Source organism: Cornus florida, unplaced genomic scaffold (assembly GCF_030987335.1).
Source record: "Cornus florida cultivar Cherokee Brave unplaced genomic scaffold, ASM3098733v1 CherokeeBrave_3.0.0_Hap2_Chr03, whole genome shotgun sequence".
Classification (NCBI taxonomy): Eukaryota; Viridiplantae; Streptophyta; class Magnoliopsida; order Cornales; family Cornaceae; genus Cornus; species Cornus florida.
Window position 1 is genome coordinate 49,062,406 of NW_026775573.1, and position 13,731 is coordinate 49,076,136.

General features: G+C 36.1%; 1 protein-coding gene across 1 annotated transcript; it reads left to right on the forward strand.

The window, feature by feature from the left end:
• The first annotated feature begins 1,158 nt into the window (after positions 1-1,158).
• On the forward strand, positions 1,159-11,862 carry LOC132300468 (thiamine biosynthetic bifunctional enzyme TH1, chloroplastic). Its single transcript, XM_059797552.1, has 10 exons — positions 1,159-1,258; positions 1,535-1,816; positions 1,939-2,013; positions 3,365-3,440; positions 3,515-3,590; positions 4,412-4,546; positions 4,961-5,025; positions 5,153-5,280; positions 6,083-6,339; positions 11,147-11,862. The coding sequence occupies exons 1-10, from the start codon at positions 1,208-1,210 to the stop codon at positions 11,700-11,702; spliced, it is 1,701 nt and encodes a 566-aa protein (XP_059653535.1). The 5' UTR covers positions 1,159-1,207; the 3' UTR covers positions 11,703-11,862.
• The last annotated feature ends 1,869 nt before the right edge of the window (positions 11,863-13,731 follow it).

Below are 13,731 nucleotides of genomic sequence, written 5' to 3' on the forward strand. Positions count from 1 at the left end.
CCAAATTGCTTTCCAGTAGGTGATCCTGATGGTGGTGAGGATGTCGACTTTACAGAGGGAGACATCGGTAATCAGTCGGCAGTGGAGTCGCAGCTGATACCGTATCAGTTGGCGCAACAATAGTGCCGGTCTAGGAGTCGAAGATGGGATCCCTTAATACCTAGAATTACTGAGGTGTTGATTTTTTGATGGCCCTTCAAAATTACAATCCTTCATGTCCATTGAGTAAGTTTTATAATATCAAATAATAATGAAATTACGTGGTTTTGTTTAAGGGTATAAATGTCTTTCAACAATTTAGGTAAGAGCAATTGTCCAAAAAAATAATTGCCGTCCTTAATTGCACCAAATTAATAATTCAAAGGGGTATGTTATAGTTCAAGGGGATTATTTGCAAAACGCCAATAGTTGAGGGTTTTTTTAGGTGTGCGTACGGTTTGGTTTGGACCGGTTTGAGATTTTTTAGAACCAAATCAGTCTAACGGTTCTAAAAAATTTGGAACAAAATCGGACCATTTGACCAAAGAAACCGAACGAAACCAAACCGTGAGAAACTAGTTTGGTTTAGTTCGATTCCACGATTCCTGTAACTTTTTTTTCTTCTTAACGAAGAATTAATATCTTAAAATCCAAATGTATAATAATAAACTAGGTTAACCAATATATTCATAACTGTTAATATATTTAGAACTTTTAATTCATTCTTCTATATTATTATTTCTCGAACTAAATTTAATACATTCAAAATTGCTAATAACATAATACATTCAGAATTATTAATTCAATAACTAGCACTTCGCAACAATTTAGAAAAAACAATTTAGAAAACTAACAAAATTCAATTACTGAAAATCAATAATGATAAAAAAAAAAAAAAAAAAACACATGCACCAGCCAGAGTAAGATTATACGGTTTGGCTCGGTCCAAAATAATCTCAAATCGTGATCAAATTATATCTCCACTTTAGAACCGTGAGCAAATCAAATCGTTAACAAACTAATTAATTGAACTGTCCAGTAAAATCTAATCCAATTTGAATTTTCAATTTGAAGGAAATTTTGTGCGCCCTAGGTGTTTTGCGCTCTAATCTAATTTTTTTGCACTTTACCCTAAATATACTTTTAGGGTAGTGTATAGAAATTGATCTAAGGAGATCAAATGGACCTCTCTTAGTGCCGCTTGGAACGCTATACAATAGTCTTCTGCATGGGTCACTATTGCTCTCAAGCCCTATCCGGTTCCTTCTTCATCCCCAAGGTATGGTCACCGTATCATCATTTATGTTCTATTTTCTCACTAATAAAACACAGAATTTAGTTAGGTTCGCTATTGATTTTTTTTTTTAAAGGTATATACCCCGACAGTTTGCGTACTACTTTTATATAATTTTCCATCTAATTTTCTGACCAACCAAACGAGTAATTTCACATGGTTTTGTCTCATTTAGTAAAATACTTTAATTCAGTACTCTCTTCCTTATCAATGTATAACATACAGTACAATTTTTTAGAATTTGCATTGAAATTTTGTTAGAGTTGCTCGCGATTCAGTACAATACAAGTTCCTCCCCAAGGATTTCATCAATCTAGGGTTTCAAGCACTTTGTCTGCGAATTCAAAAGTCCACCAAACACCTAGCTTTGTGGCAATGCAAGAAGACAGGAGTTTGAAAGTTCCGCATGTTCTGACAGTTGCTGGCTCTGATTCCGGGGCCGGTGCCGGAATTCAGGCTGATCTCAAGACTTGTGCTGCCCGCGGAGTGTACTGTTCTACCGTGATCACTGCTGTCACTGCACAAAACACCATTGGTGTTCAGGTTTGATTGCAATTTGGAGACTCGTATTATAGCAGATTCTGGTGAAAGTTTTTGGTTTTTTGTTTTTGTTTTTGTCAAAGTTTGTGTTCTGATTTGGGTTCAAAAGTTCATTTTGTTGTCAGGGTGTGAACATCGTGCCAGAGGAGTTTGTTGCGGAGCAATTGAAGTCTGTGCTATCTGATATGCATGTTGATGTTGTAAGTCAATATTACGGATTGCCATTCATGTTTCAGTTTTATGGTTTACTCTGATTTATCTTGATCTAAGAATTTTTTTTTATTTATTTATTATTATTTAAATTATTATGAGCTGAATTATATATTTTGAATCAATCATAATATTGAATCCATGAATTATGTCCTTAGCTTTGACATACTCGAGTTCCTTATGTGGTGTATTGGATCCACGAATTTACAATGTTGTCATTGTAGATAATTATAGCATATAATACTTGTTTTGAAGTTGACAAAAACTGTCTAGCAAGTTGTTGCATGGACAAGGATATGTGATCCGATTACGATCACAACACAAATTGGACATGTAAACAAGGTAAATTCCCAAAAGGCGGCAAGGACATCACACATACATATATGGTTCATGTAATTATGATCACTCTGCTCCACCAAACCGGATTATTGATTAAACATAAGACATTCATGTATATTACTTATGTTCTAAAATATAACTAACTTTGTCTTTTCAAAAAGAGGCATTGCCCCTTTCCCACCGATCATCCTCCCGTGTTAGATGCCCCTCCCATCAGGACAGAAAGTTCTCGCTACCACTTCGTGGAACAAACCAGTATATCTCGTCTGTCAACAAGTTCCAATCATCTTTGGCACACGAATTGCCTCCAGTTGAAATTGTGCAGTGCAGGGTTTTGAGCCGATGTCGCAAACTGATGTGTTTACCTCCATGAAGGACATAGGCATTTGGGACTTGCATAACCTTTTACTCACAAGGTAAAATGGACAGCTTTGTCTGTTTCAGTGCTCAAAATAGTTAAATTTAATTCATAGAAGAGAGACTCCAGTAACACCTCTCGAGCATCACCCTGTCATTATGTGAACACAAATCTGGTTCTTGGACTAGATGAGAATTTTTGATCCCTTTTTCTAACAATGGTAGGACTGAAGTTTTAAACCGATCTGGTTCAGAGTAATCACAATTGCTTTTTGGAAGGGAAGATTTTTTTCCTGACTTGTGCTTAGACATTATGAACTTGTATCTAAACAAGTTCTCCGGCACATTTGAATTATCATAAAATGAGAGAGAGAGAGAGAGAGAGAGTAATGTACTCTTCTGGAAAATTGAAGAACACCCTACTCTTCAATTTGTTATTTCAGATACATGTGTCTTTTTTTCTATCTCTGATCCTTTATATATTATCTTAATTAAAATTCCTAAAGATTCATTGCACATATTATATCGTTCTTTGGTTACTTTGCCATTTAACCTGAATTGCTTTTGACCTTTTGCTCCTAATTAAAATCATATTATTAATATTATTGTTAAAAATTCATCTAACCAATGCTGAAATCAACTTAGGTGAAAACAGGCATGCTTCCTTCAATTGGCATAGTCAAGGTCCTTCATCAGAGTCTTAAGAATTTCCCAGTTCGAGGTATGCAGTGTTTTTTATTTTCTGGTTGCAATTGTGGTGGCTTTGAGTTGACTCAAGTGATTCACTGAAGGCAGCTTTAGTGGTTGATCCTGTTATGGTATCTACAAGTGGAGATGTGCTGGCTGATTCTTCCATTCTTGTTGGATTTCGGTATGCATTTATTTGGATGCTATGTAGATTTATGGTGATTTCCATCATTGAGTTCCGTATTGTTGCATCAATTTATTTTGATCGTTTTTTTGCCACTCACTTTAAATAATAAACATCTAATGCTTTAGTATTAAGATGGTGTCTCTCCAGATTCCACTTTGCTTTAGTTCTGTGTTAAGCACCAATTACTCTACAAGCATAAGTGATTCAAAGTGGCTTTAGCTTATTTCTATGCATTTCATTTGGTTTAATCACCTGACTTGTTGAATAGTTTTTTGGGTCCAATATGACAACCACAATGTCAATCTTCCTCTATTACGGAGCAGAGCCTTTTTGTTGATCTTATATTACATCCTAAGCCTGAATAATTAATCATCTGAATGATTTCTGGAAATTAATGCAAGCAGCGTGCTTGCTTTGTTTGTTTGTTTGTGTGTGAGAGCGAGAAAGAGAGAGAGATGCACTACTCTTTTATATCTAAGCATAGAGCCGTGATAATCTCTCCAAAAGGAGATAGTACGAATCTGTGGCCGAATAAAGCTCCCCGTCTGATGCACTTGAGTATGGGTCAGTTCCTGCTCGTGTCAATACTTAAAGATGAGACATATCCATGCTTTTAAGGCCAATTTTGTTTAGCAACCTTCATTAGAAGGTTCATTAAGCAAAAAGCCTAGTTGGTTTACATACTTCTTTTGGGTTGGGTAGGGTGTGATTAAGGTACTTTATCTAATGATATTTCTCTAATTATTATTTCTTATCTTTAATCCATTTTACTTGCTCAAGAATCATGTTTTCATTGTTTATTTGGTTCCTGAATATAGGGAGGAGCTTCTTCACATGGCTGACATAGTAACTCCAAATTTAAAAGAGGCATCTGCTTTGCTTGGTGGTGTGCAATTGGAAACTGTTGCTGACATGCGTTCTGCTGCAAAATGTATACATGATATGGGCCCAAGGTTAATTCTTGCAAAATCCGGCGGAACTCTTTAGCTTTTTGATAATTATGCATACCTTCACAAAGCTACTGAAACTGTATTCTACAACTCTCTGCCACAAGTGGGAAAATTACACATTGACCTGACCTCCTATGGTTTGTGGTCACTTCACTTTTCCTTGAATGTATGGCTGTGAGTCACGTGATATTGTACCATTCTGATCATTCTTGAAGTGTTTACATGAGTCCTTCCTCACTGGATCACCATTTCCTGTTGCATCTACTTTTTCTTTTTGGTCCTTCTGCTATTTTCTGCATACTCCAGGTGTACTTAAGGATGTTCCATTTACTTTCGTAATGAAAATTACTTTTAGAATAACTAAGAGGAAGAAGAAGAATAAAATGAACTGTAACATATTGTTGATATTGCTTTCAGAAATGTACTTGTCAAAGGAGGTCACCTCCCTGCTTCATTGGATGCTGTTGATGTTTTCTTTGATGGTATGTTCTACATATTCTATAGAATCTTTGAGCAGTAATAGAATTTTTGCTACCTGCCCTTAGGTGTGAGCATGTGTATGCGCTCGCTTGTGCATAGGTTAATTTATTCTCTGATTTATTCTTGTAGGTGAAAATTTGTTTGAGCTATGTTCATCACGAATAGAAACTCGGAATACTCATGGTACTGGTTGCAGTTTAGCTTCATGTATAGCAGCTGAGCTAGCAAAAGGTTCTCCAATGCTAACTGCTGTCAAGGTAATGAATTATTTGCTTTTATTTCTGAGCCCCAAAAAGTTTCTAATAGTTTAGTGGCTTGAAATTTCAGAAAAGTAAGACCTAAATCTCAGTATTTGGCTGTTAATAATGATATAAACAGTGGGACTGCTTTTAATTGAGTCTCACAGTTGATGATAGACCTGAATCATATCCAATAGGCTTGGTTTATTAGGCTTCTCTTTTCTTATCCTCAATTGGCTTAGAGGGCCTGCCATTCTTGATAGTACAAAATCAACAGGATGCAAGGAAATATTATACAAATGCATATAATCTAGAATGACAATGTTGTGATGGATGAGTTGCAAGAGAAGAACAGGATGGATACGGATGCATTCATGCAATAGATGTACAGAGTAATATGGTATGATTAAATGCTTTGACCATATTACATGGCCTACGATTGAGCTGCTACAAGATCTAGGGGAATGAAGATAAAGAGAACGGAAAGGAAAAAAAAAAGACATTAACTCAACGGGAGGTTTTGAGAAAATAAGTGGTCTATACTTCGAAAGATGTTAAGACCCTTGACAGGGTATAAATGAAAAGGATATTTAGTGTATCTTGGAAACTGGCATTCATTTTGTGATAGTTGCCAGTATCCATTATATGAAAATTACAAGGTTCATATCTTGATAGAAGCAAAATTTCAACTACTATGCTTACAATTAATTTTTTTCTAAATTTTCCCGGCATTAACTTCATTTTCTTTTCTGTTCCCTCCACCCTGTGACTGGAGCATCTTTAATTTTTAGTTTATGTGAGTTTATATGATTCTTGGCAGGTAGCGAAACGTTATGTTGAGACAGCCTTGGACAACAGCAAAGACATTGTCATTGGAAATGGACTTCAGGGTCCTTTTGACCATCTATTTAAGCTCAAGAGTAATATCCATAATTCATGTAGGCAGAGGGCATTTGATCCATGTGATCTCTTTTTGTACGCTGTTACTGATTCTGGGATGAATAAGAAGTGGGAACGTTCCATCACAGATGCTGTGAAAGCTGCAATAGAAGGCGGTGCCACAATTGTACAGCTAAGGTATATATACATATATTTAAAAAAATTGTTTGTATGCATAACAGAGTTTCTATGTGGTGTAGGCTCTTGCATTTAGTTCTATACATACTCAATGGTCAGCAGAGGTGCTTGTTTGAGTTATAATATTAATCTAATATATTGCATGCCAATATTTAATAAGGCTGTCTAAAATTCATTTTAATGTGCTGACGGTTTATTATGTCATTTACAAAGCATTTTTATTTATTTTCCGAAGAAAAATTCCAAATATTCACATAGTGCGTGTTATGAATAAATTAGCTACCTTTCATATAGTTTACTACTTATTGGTTTCTTTTTGTTGTTTACGTGAACTATATGTAAATACTTCTATTCTTAAACTCCTTTTGTAGAAGTAGTTGTATATATGATGTGTTCTTTTAGTTCTATCTTTCACAGGGTTATGCCATAACATTTCAACTTCAGTTTTACTTTTTGTATGGTGGTGGAAGATGTTTGGAGCCGACCTCATCATAATTGTGAAACTGGAACTAAAGAACTGCACTGCTGAAAAAGCATCTAGTCCCCTTTATAAACAACTAGTGATATATCTTTTTTTACCAGAGTTGGAGTTAGCAATCTGAGATTCATAAGCTCCCAAGTATTCTCCACATTTTCTTCCCTCATTTGAAATTTAACAGCGAAGGGAGATGGAAGGAAAGAAATCTGGGGGGTAGGGGTGATGCGCAAGTAACACCATGCAAGAAACACTAGAAATGAAGGTTGTGAACGCCAAGCACAAAGCTTGAACTAATATTAGAGCAAAAACCATGCTGCCACCTCATGATGTTCCATATATCAAAGCCTACATCTCCTCAACAAAGGAGTCTCCAGAGACAGTTTACCTACATGAACTTCTATACTTTTACCAAAATATCTTTCTGTCCGAATTTTATGCTCTTCAATAAACTTTCCTGTATCAGCTCATTTACTGCCAGCCTGTTGCTTCGCATAGATTGATTTTTCAGAAATTATTTATGAATTTATTATGCCTTTTCTGCTTGAAAGCAAAATATTCCAAGTAGACCAGTGTGTTGCCTTTGTCAAAACGCACAGTTGATAGTCGTTAAGAGTTAAAGAGTGTTTAGTATTTTCCTTGTTTACTTTGGGGTTAATTGTAATTTTCTTTTCTCAATATATATATATAGAAGAGGTGGTGTAGAAACCCTACAACCATCAAATTACATTCCTTATTTTTCTTCTTCTCCTCCTCTTCTTCTCTTCCTTAAACCCTAAAACACATACACAGATTCTAACTTGGTACTGGGTAGAAGAGCCAAAGGTCTCGAGTTCGAACCTCACCATCACCCTAGTAATTAAAATTGAAACACGTGTTGGACCAAAAAGAAGGCCACACGTGAGAGGGCGTGTTGAAAGATTTAAATATTTAAGTTACACCCTCTCTAACAGCTTAAGCTTTTGGAGTATATGGTTGTTAATTTGGAAATATCCTTCATTATGGAGTAGCTGTACTCAGTGACAGCAAACTTGAGATTATCATTGCTAGGTCTGACGGTTGAATTTCAATCTAGATTTCTGGAGGTAGCAAAAGATGTTCTCTAATTTAGTCCCCAAGGATATTCCTTTTCTAAGGCTTTGATTTGCTGCTCTTCCAATTAATTTATCAAATTTTGTTTTAAAGAATGAGGCTCTGTTACATTTGTAACATTTCCTGCAGCTTCTATGAATTGGAAGTAGGTGTAGTGCTAAATCCACCTGATGTTTTGAGGGTCCATGTAGCATTTAGCAAACATTGGGCGACATAGGCCTGCCTTTCAAAGAAATCCATGTCATCTTTTGTCTACTTCGGAAGATTTCATGACCTGTTCCTATATTTATTCATGGGGTAAAATGCAAAAAAACCCCCTGAACTATTGAAGAATCAGCAATTAACCCCCTAAACTACTAAAGTTGCAACTAACCCCCTGAGCTATACATTTTTGTTGCATATTGCCCCTTCCGGCAAACTTCTGTTCCAAAGTTGCCATCAAACGACCATGTGACTGTCACGTGACCCTCAATATTTAATTTAATGACTATAATTCCCTTATAAGCATGAAAAGACTTTAATGCCCCTTATTGTGCCCATTACACACCCAAACAAGCCTTTTTTTTTTTTTTTGCCACAAACCCAAACACACCCTTATACACCTGTTATTCACACAAACACACCTTCAGTTCTGTCTACACACACACACACATTTATATAATACGAGTATATATATATATATTACTGTTCATCTTCACATCGGATAAAAAAAAAAAATCTGGTTGACCACGCCCTAAACGTCTCTCTCTCCTCTTCTCTTTCTGTCTATATATATATATAGCTTGTTAATTCTTCAATTAAAGATTGTCCGGACCAGAATTTTCAGAGGAAATGTTTGCCGGAGAAGAAACACGAAACAACCCTATTGTGAGTGGGAAAGTGCAACCAACCCAAAATTTGGGTCTTCTTCCCAAATGCTAGTACTATTCTGCAACTTTTCCGCCAAACCCTAGCCCTTCCTCCTTCAAATCGGGCCACCAATATACCTTCAAACTAACTCAATTCATAGGGCTTTGAGAATACAATCCCTAATCTTGAATCCACACCATAACCCGAAAAAGAAAAAAAAAAACCCACACTCTCGGCTATGGTGTGGATTCATCACAGATAAAGTCACATCGCCGATAAAGTCTCCACCGTCGAGCCGTCTACCACCACGATTCCAATCTCTCTTGAAATTGTTAGGTCGCAAATTTGGGAAATTTGGCAGGTGGTGCGAAGGAGTAGTGGGCAGAGAGAGTGGTGGTGGTATGAGAGGGTCATTTCGGGCATTCAGGTGGTGGTGGTGTTGTTATGGTTCCCATGTTTGATTGGTGGTTGTGGTTGAGCTTGGAGGTAAAGAAGAAGAAGAAGCAGCTGCAGATGGTGGTTGTGCTTGTTATTTTTTTTTCTTCAAGTTCTTGGCTGATTGATATATATAGAGAGAGAGAATTGGTGATTGATCTGGTTTAGGCTTTTGATTAATTGACTCAGGAAATTCATAGCAGACATGAATCAAGAAATTCATATAGATAGAGAGAGAATTGATACGCGTAAACCAGAGGCTTAAACCCATAAATTACCATGTGGAGGATTGACGGTATAATCAATTAGGTGATGTTTTGGTTTGTTTGATGCAAAGGAGTTTAAGACAAAGTGATAAAGGTTACATATATGCTGTCATAGTGTTATTAGTCAATGAGATTATACCTTTCCAAGTCATCCCCCCAACTCAAAGACTCCAAAACTATGTAGTTTTAGTAAGGGTAAATGAGTCTTTTTGTTTTTCCAGCCAACTCTCCTGCCGGATTGTCCTTAAATGTAACAAATTGATAGTTCAGGGGCTTTTTTTGTAGCTCACGGGGTTTGTTGCAACATGCCAATAGTTCGGGGTTTTTTTTTTTTTTTTTTCACCTAATATTTTTCTAAAAAAGGAGTTTAAGCATGCCAAAATTGTTTAGTTTTTTTATAAAAAAAAACACTAGGAGCTTTTATAGGTTGTATCAGTTGTCCAATGGTGAATACAGAGGTTCCACAAGGTAATTAGTTCAGTTTATGTGGCCTAGGGAACCATAACAAGCAGTATCATACTCATCAACTTATCAAACCATTTCCCCAAATATTTGGCATCGGATACAGAACCCTGTTTCACATTCTGCTACAAGGCCCACACGCTCTTGTCACACTTGTACCAAATCTTATACCTAGGGAGATTTTCCCTTTTGTTTGTATGTACGCACTACTTAATTTTACACCAAATGTCTGTTCTGAAACATCTATATATTTATTTTTTATTTCTTTTAATGTTTGTTACTAGTTCTTATATTTGTACCTCTGAATCAGAAGTCTCCATTTTTTCCCTCTTTATCTTTTTTATTTTTCCAAATAGATAGACCATCCCCTAGCTTAGCATCAAAGACTAGAAGCTTTAGATGACATGGAGCTTAAACAAGTATTAGAGAGCTGCCAGTAATTAGCAACTAATATGCATTTTTATTTAAAACTGTAAAATTCTTAAAAGGATCTAGCTTCTTTCAATTAAGACAGGTCTAGTAAGTTATGGTAGCTAGCTTAGTGCTCATCATCCCAACATGAGAAGGAAGAGTTAGACCCTCCTCCTAGTGGGCTGGGCTGTTCAATGAATCAGCTAGCCAAAATTCAGCCCGATAGATGAGTTTTATTTCCCCACCTTACTGCTATTTTTGACATTTTATGCCTTTTTTCTTTCCTTCAAAATTGTTGTAATATAGAGTATGAATGGGATGCTGAAACTTACATGGTCAAACCCAGTTGTTGTTCAGTTACTCAAATATGCAGGTCATATGCAAGGGTAGGGCCCTAATACTATTTTGTTACTGATTTGGCAGTAACAGAAAGTAACTGGACCTAGATTTCTGCATAAAAGTTAGAACATTATTAAGTTATTTAGTATTAGTTGATTTGGGGAAGATGATTCTATATGGGGGAAAAAACGTACCATACATGCTTAAGAAGAGTTGTGCATAGAAGAACTTGGTTTTGAAAATGCTGTCAATGCATTATGAGAGTCCCATTTACGTACAATTGTTTCTTCTGTTTATGTGGACAGTTTCCTCACAACTTTAGTACAAATATCTGGTCAAATCTCCTCCGTAATTAATCAGTATACAACACACTGGGAGATTTCCAAGAGCTTTTCGAGTTAATGAATAGTTAGAATCTTAGCTTGACCTGTGTCATACGCATCTATTGGTGTTAACTGTTCCATTCTCATGTTTAAAGGGAAAAGGATGCTGAAACACGGGACTTTCTGGAAGCAGCCAAAGCATGTTTGGAAATTTGTCGTTCCCGCAGTGTACCTCTGCTGATAAATGACAGAATTGACGTTGCCATGGCTTGTAATGCTGACGGCGTGCATGTTGGCCAGTCTGACTTGCCTGTCCATGTTGTCCGCTCTCTTCTTGGGCCTGAAAAGATCATTGGTGTATCATGCAAGACAACGGAGCAAGCTCAACAAGCTTGGACTGATGGCGCTGATTACATTGGTTGTGGGGGTGTATTTCCAACCAATACAAAAGCAAACAATCGAACCGTTGGTTTAGAAGGATTAAGAAGTGTTTGTTTGGCATCAAAGTTGCCAGTGGTTGCCATAGGTGGTATCGGGATTTCAAATGCACGGTCTGTAATGGAAATAGACGTCCCAAATCTCAAAGGTGTTGCAGTTGTGTCAGCTCTGTTTGATAGGGAATGTGTCCTGACGGAGACTCGGAAGTTGCATTCAATACTGATGGAGACAGCCCCAATGGAAAATAAAAGGAAGGAGGAGAGAAGTTGTTAACGGTGACCTTGTTAAAGCCAATAAAACTACGTAATAATGGTATTAGAAGTGGTAATAGTAGGAGTCTTTGTTTTAATTTATTTGTGGTCAAGCTATGCAGGATTGATGTTTTAGCTTTGGATGCAAATGAACTATATGTTATTTAACTTTTCTTTACTTCCTTGGACTGTGTCAATTTGCCATAAGCATGTAGTTTGATATTGTGATTAAATTTAAAGGAACTGGATGTTGTGGTGGCTATCAAACAATGACAGTAAACAACAGCATAAACCAACAAATGGAGTCTAAAATAAACTCTCATTATTTGCCAAAAGAATAAACCTTCATACAAATAGATACGTGGAGCTTCAAATTACAATCTTTAATACAACCTAGCTAGCTAATCAAGTCAAGTTGGTTGGCATCTCGAAACGACAAACTGGCAGATGTGATTCGTGTTGAGCGGTTTCAAGACAAATGGTGCATAGATTATCACGAGAACACTTTAGTATCACACTATGCCCAGGCACCGAACTCATAAGACCAAACCTCGACAAAGAGACAGGAGGTGACGAAACATGGTGAATCCTTCACTGTGCGGACTCCTGCTAGAGACAAAGCGGACAAAGCGATCGAAGTATCTGCGTGCCCAGTCGGCGGATTCTAGCCATGAGTCGGCATGTTGTGCCTAATCCGTGGATATTATTATTATTATTTTTTTATTTAAGTTGGGTATTCACACTCACGTATTTTCACCGAAGCTCGAACTTGACCTCTCTTTAAAAAGAAAAGAAGGGCTTCTACTGCTAGACCACTCGCCTGTGAGTCATCCTTGTCTCCTTTAAAATACCATATTCAACACAGAAAATTGCACAAAACTGAAAGGGATTTATCAATGTAAGGAATTAGGGCGGCGGTGATCGATTTAAAGGGAAGGGATCGCTGAATTCTGGAATTAGGTTTCTAATGGCTCTATAAGGCGGCAGTGATCGATTTAAAGGTAATCAAATTAAAATTAGTAATTGCAATCAAAAGTTAAAAAGATTTCTGAAAGGGATCGATGATGTAAGTATAAAAGGGGCGGCGGTGATCGATTTAAAGGGAAGGGATCGCTGAATTCTGGAACGGCTATATAAAGGGAAGGGATCGCTGAATTCTGTAAATCTGGAATTAGGTTTGTAAGTTCCAAAATAAAATTTAATTATATATTTTTTTTTTTATTTTTTTTTTCAAAAATGAGATTTTAAGTTGGATCTTTGAAAGGAATATGGGACATTTTTAGTCGGGCCCTTAATTTTGACAGTCCTAAAATATAAAAATTATTTTAGGGGCTTCTTTTTCCAATACTACTAACTTGCACTTATGTATAACAAGTTTGTTTATGAGCTAACATATGAATAGTTGAATTCATTTACAGTCTTATTTTTTATTTTACTTTTTAAAACTCAAATATTGTAAAAGAAAATTTTCACAATATATACACAGCAATATGATTTTTTTTTGAAATATATATATATATATATATGGATATGACATGAATATGTCAAATAATATAAATAATAATTTTTGCTCAATATTTATATAACTGTGAACCAAATTCACTAATTTGGAACTAAGAGTTCAATATTTGTTATTTTTCTATTTATAAATTTTATGCTATATTTTTAATCAATCCATAATATATTTTAAATTATATTGAATCTCAATTTTTTTTTTTAAATAATAATAATTACAAAATCACCTTATTTGTTTTGTAAAAGTGTTTAAACATATTTTTGATGTGTCCCAAGTGCCAATCATATCCAACCAAGAAAATAATATATTTATTTTAGGATACTTTTATATGTTTTCGACACGTGTTCGGATCATATATGTGTATTTGATACCATCATGACACACCCCAGGGTGAAGTACCTGTGCTTCCTAAGTTAAGAGAAAATGTGGCGCTTGACTCTTCTTCATCTGCATCCGGTCACATCTAAAGAGCAAGGGCTTTCATGTCCGTTGAAAAACCTAGTGGGTGGAGTTACGAGGTCTAGGAGGTGGACAA

Bases quoted from the DNA above. Each gene is read 5' to 3' on its own strand.
- LOC132300468 (XM_059797552.1), top strand. From the start codon at position 1,208: ATGGGTCACTATTGCTCTCAAGCCCTATCCGGTTCCTTCTTCATCCCC. The intron at 3,441-3,514 runs GTATGCAGTGTT...CACTGAAGGCAG, and splicing joins TAAGAATTTCCCAGTTCGAG to CTTTAGTGGTTGATCCTGTT. The intron at 4,547-4,960 runs GTTAATTCTTGC...TATTGCTTTCAG, and splicing joins ATACATGATATGGGCCCAAG to AAATGTACTTGTCAAAGGAG.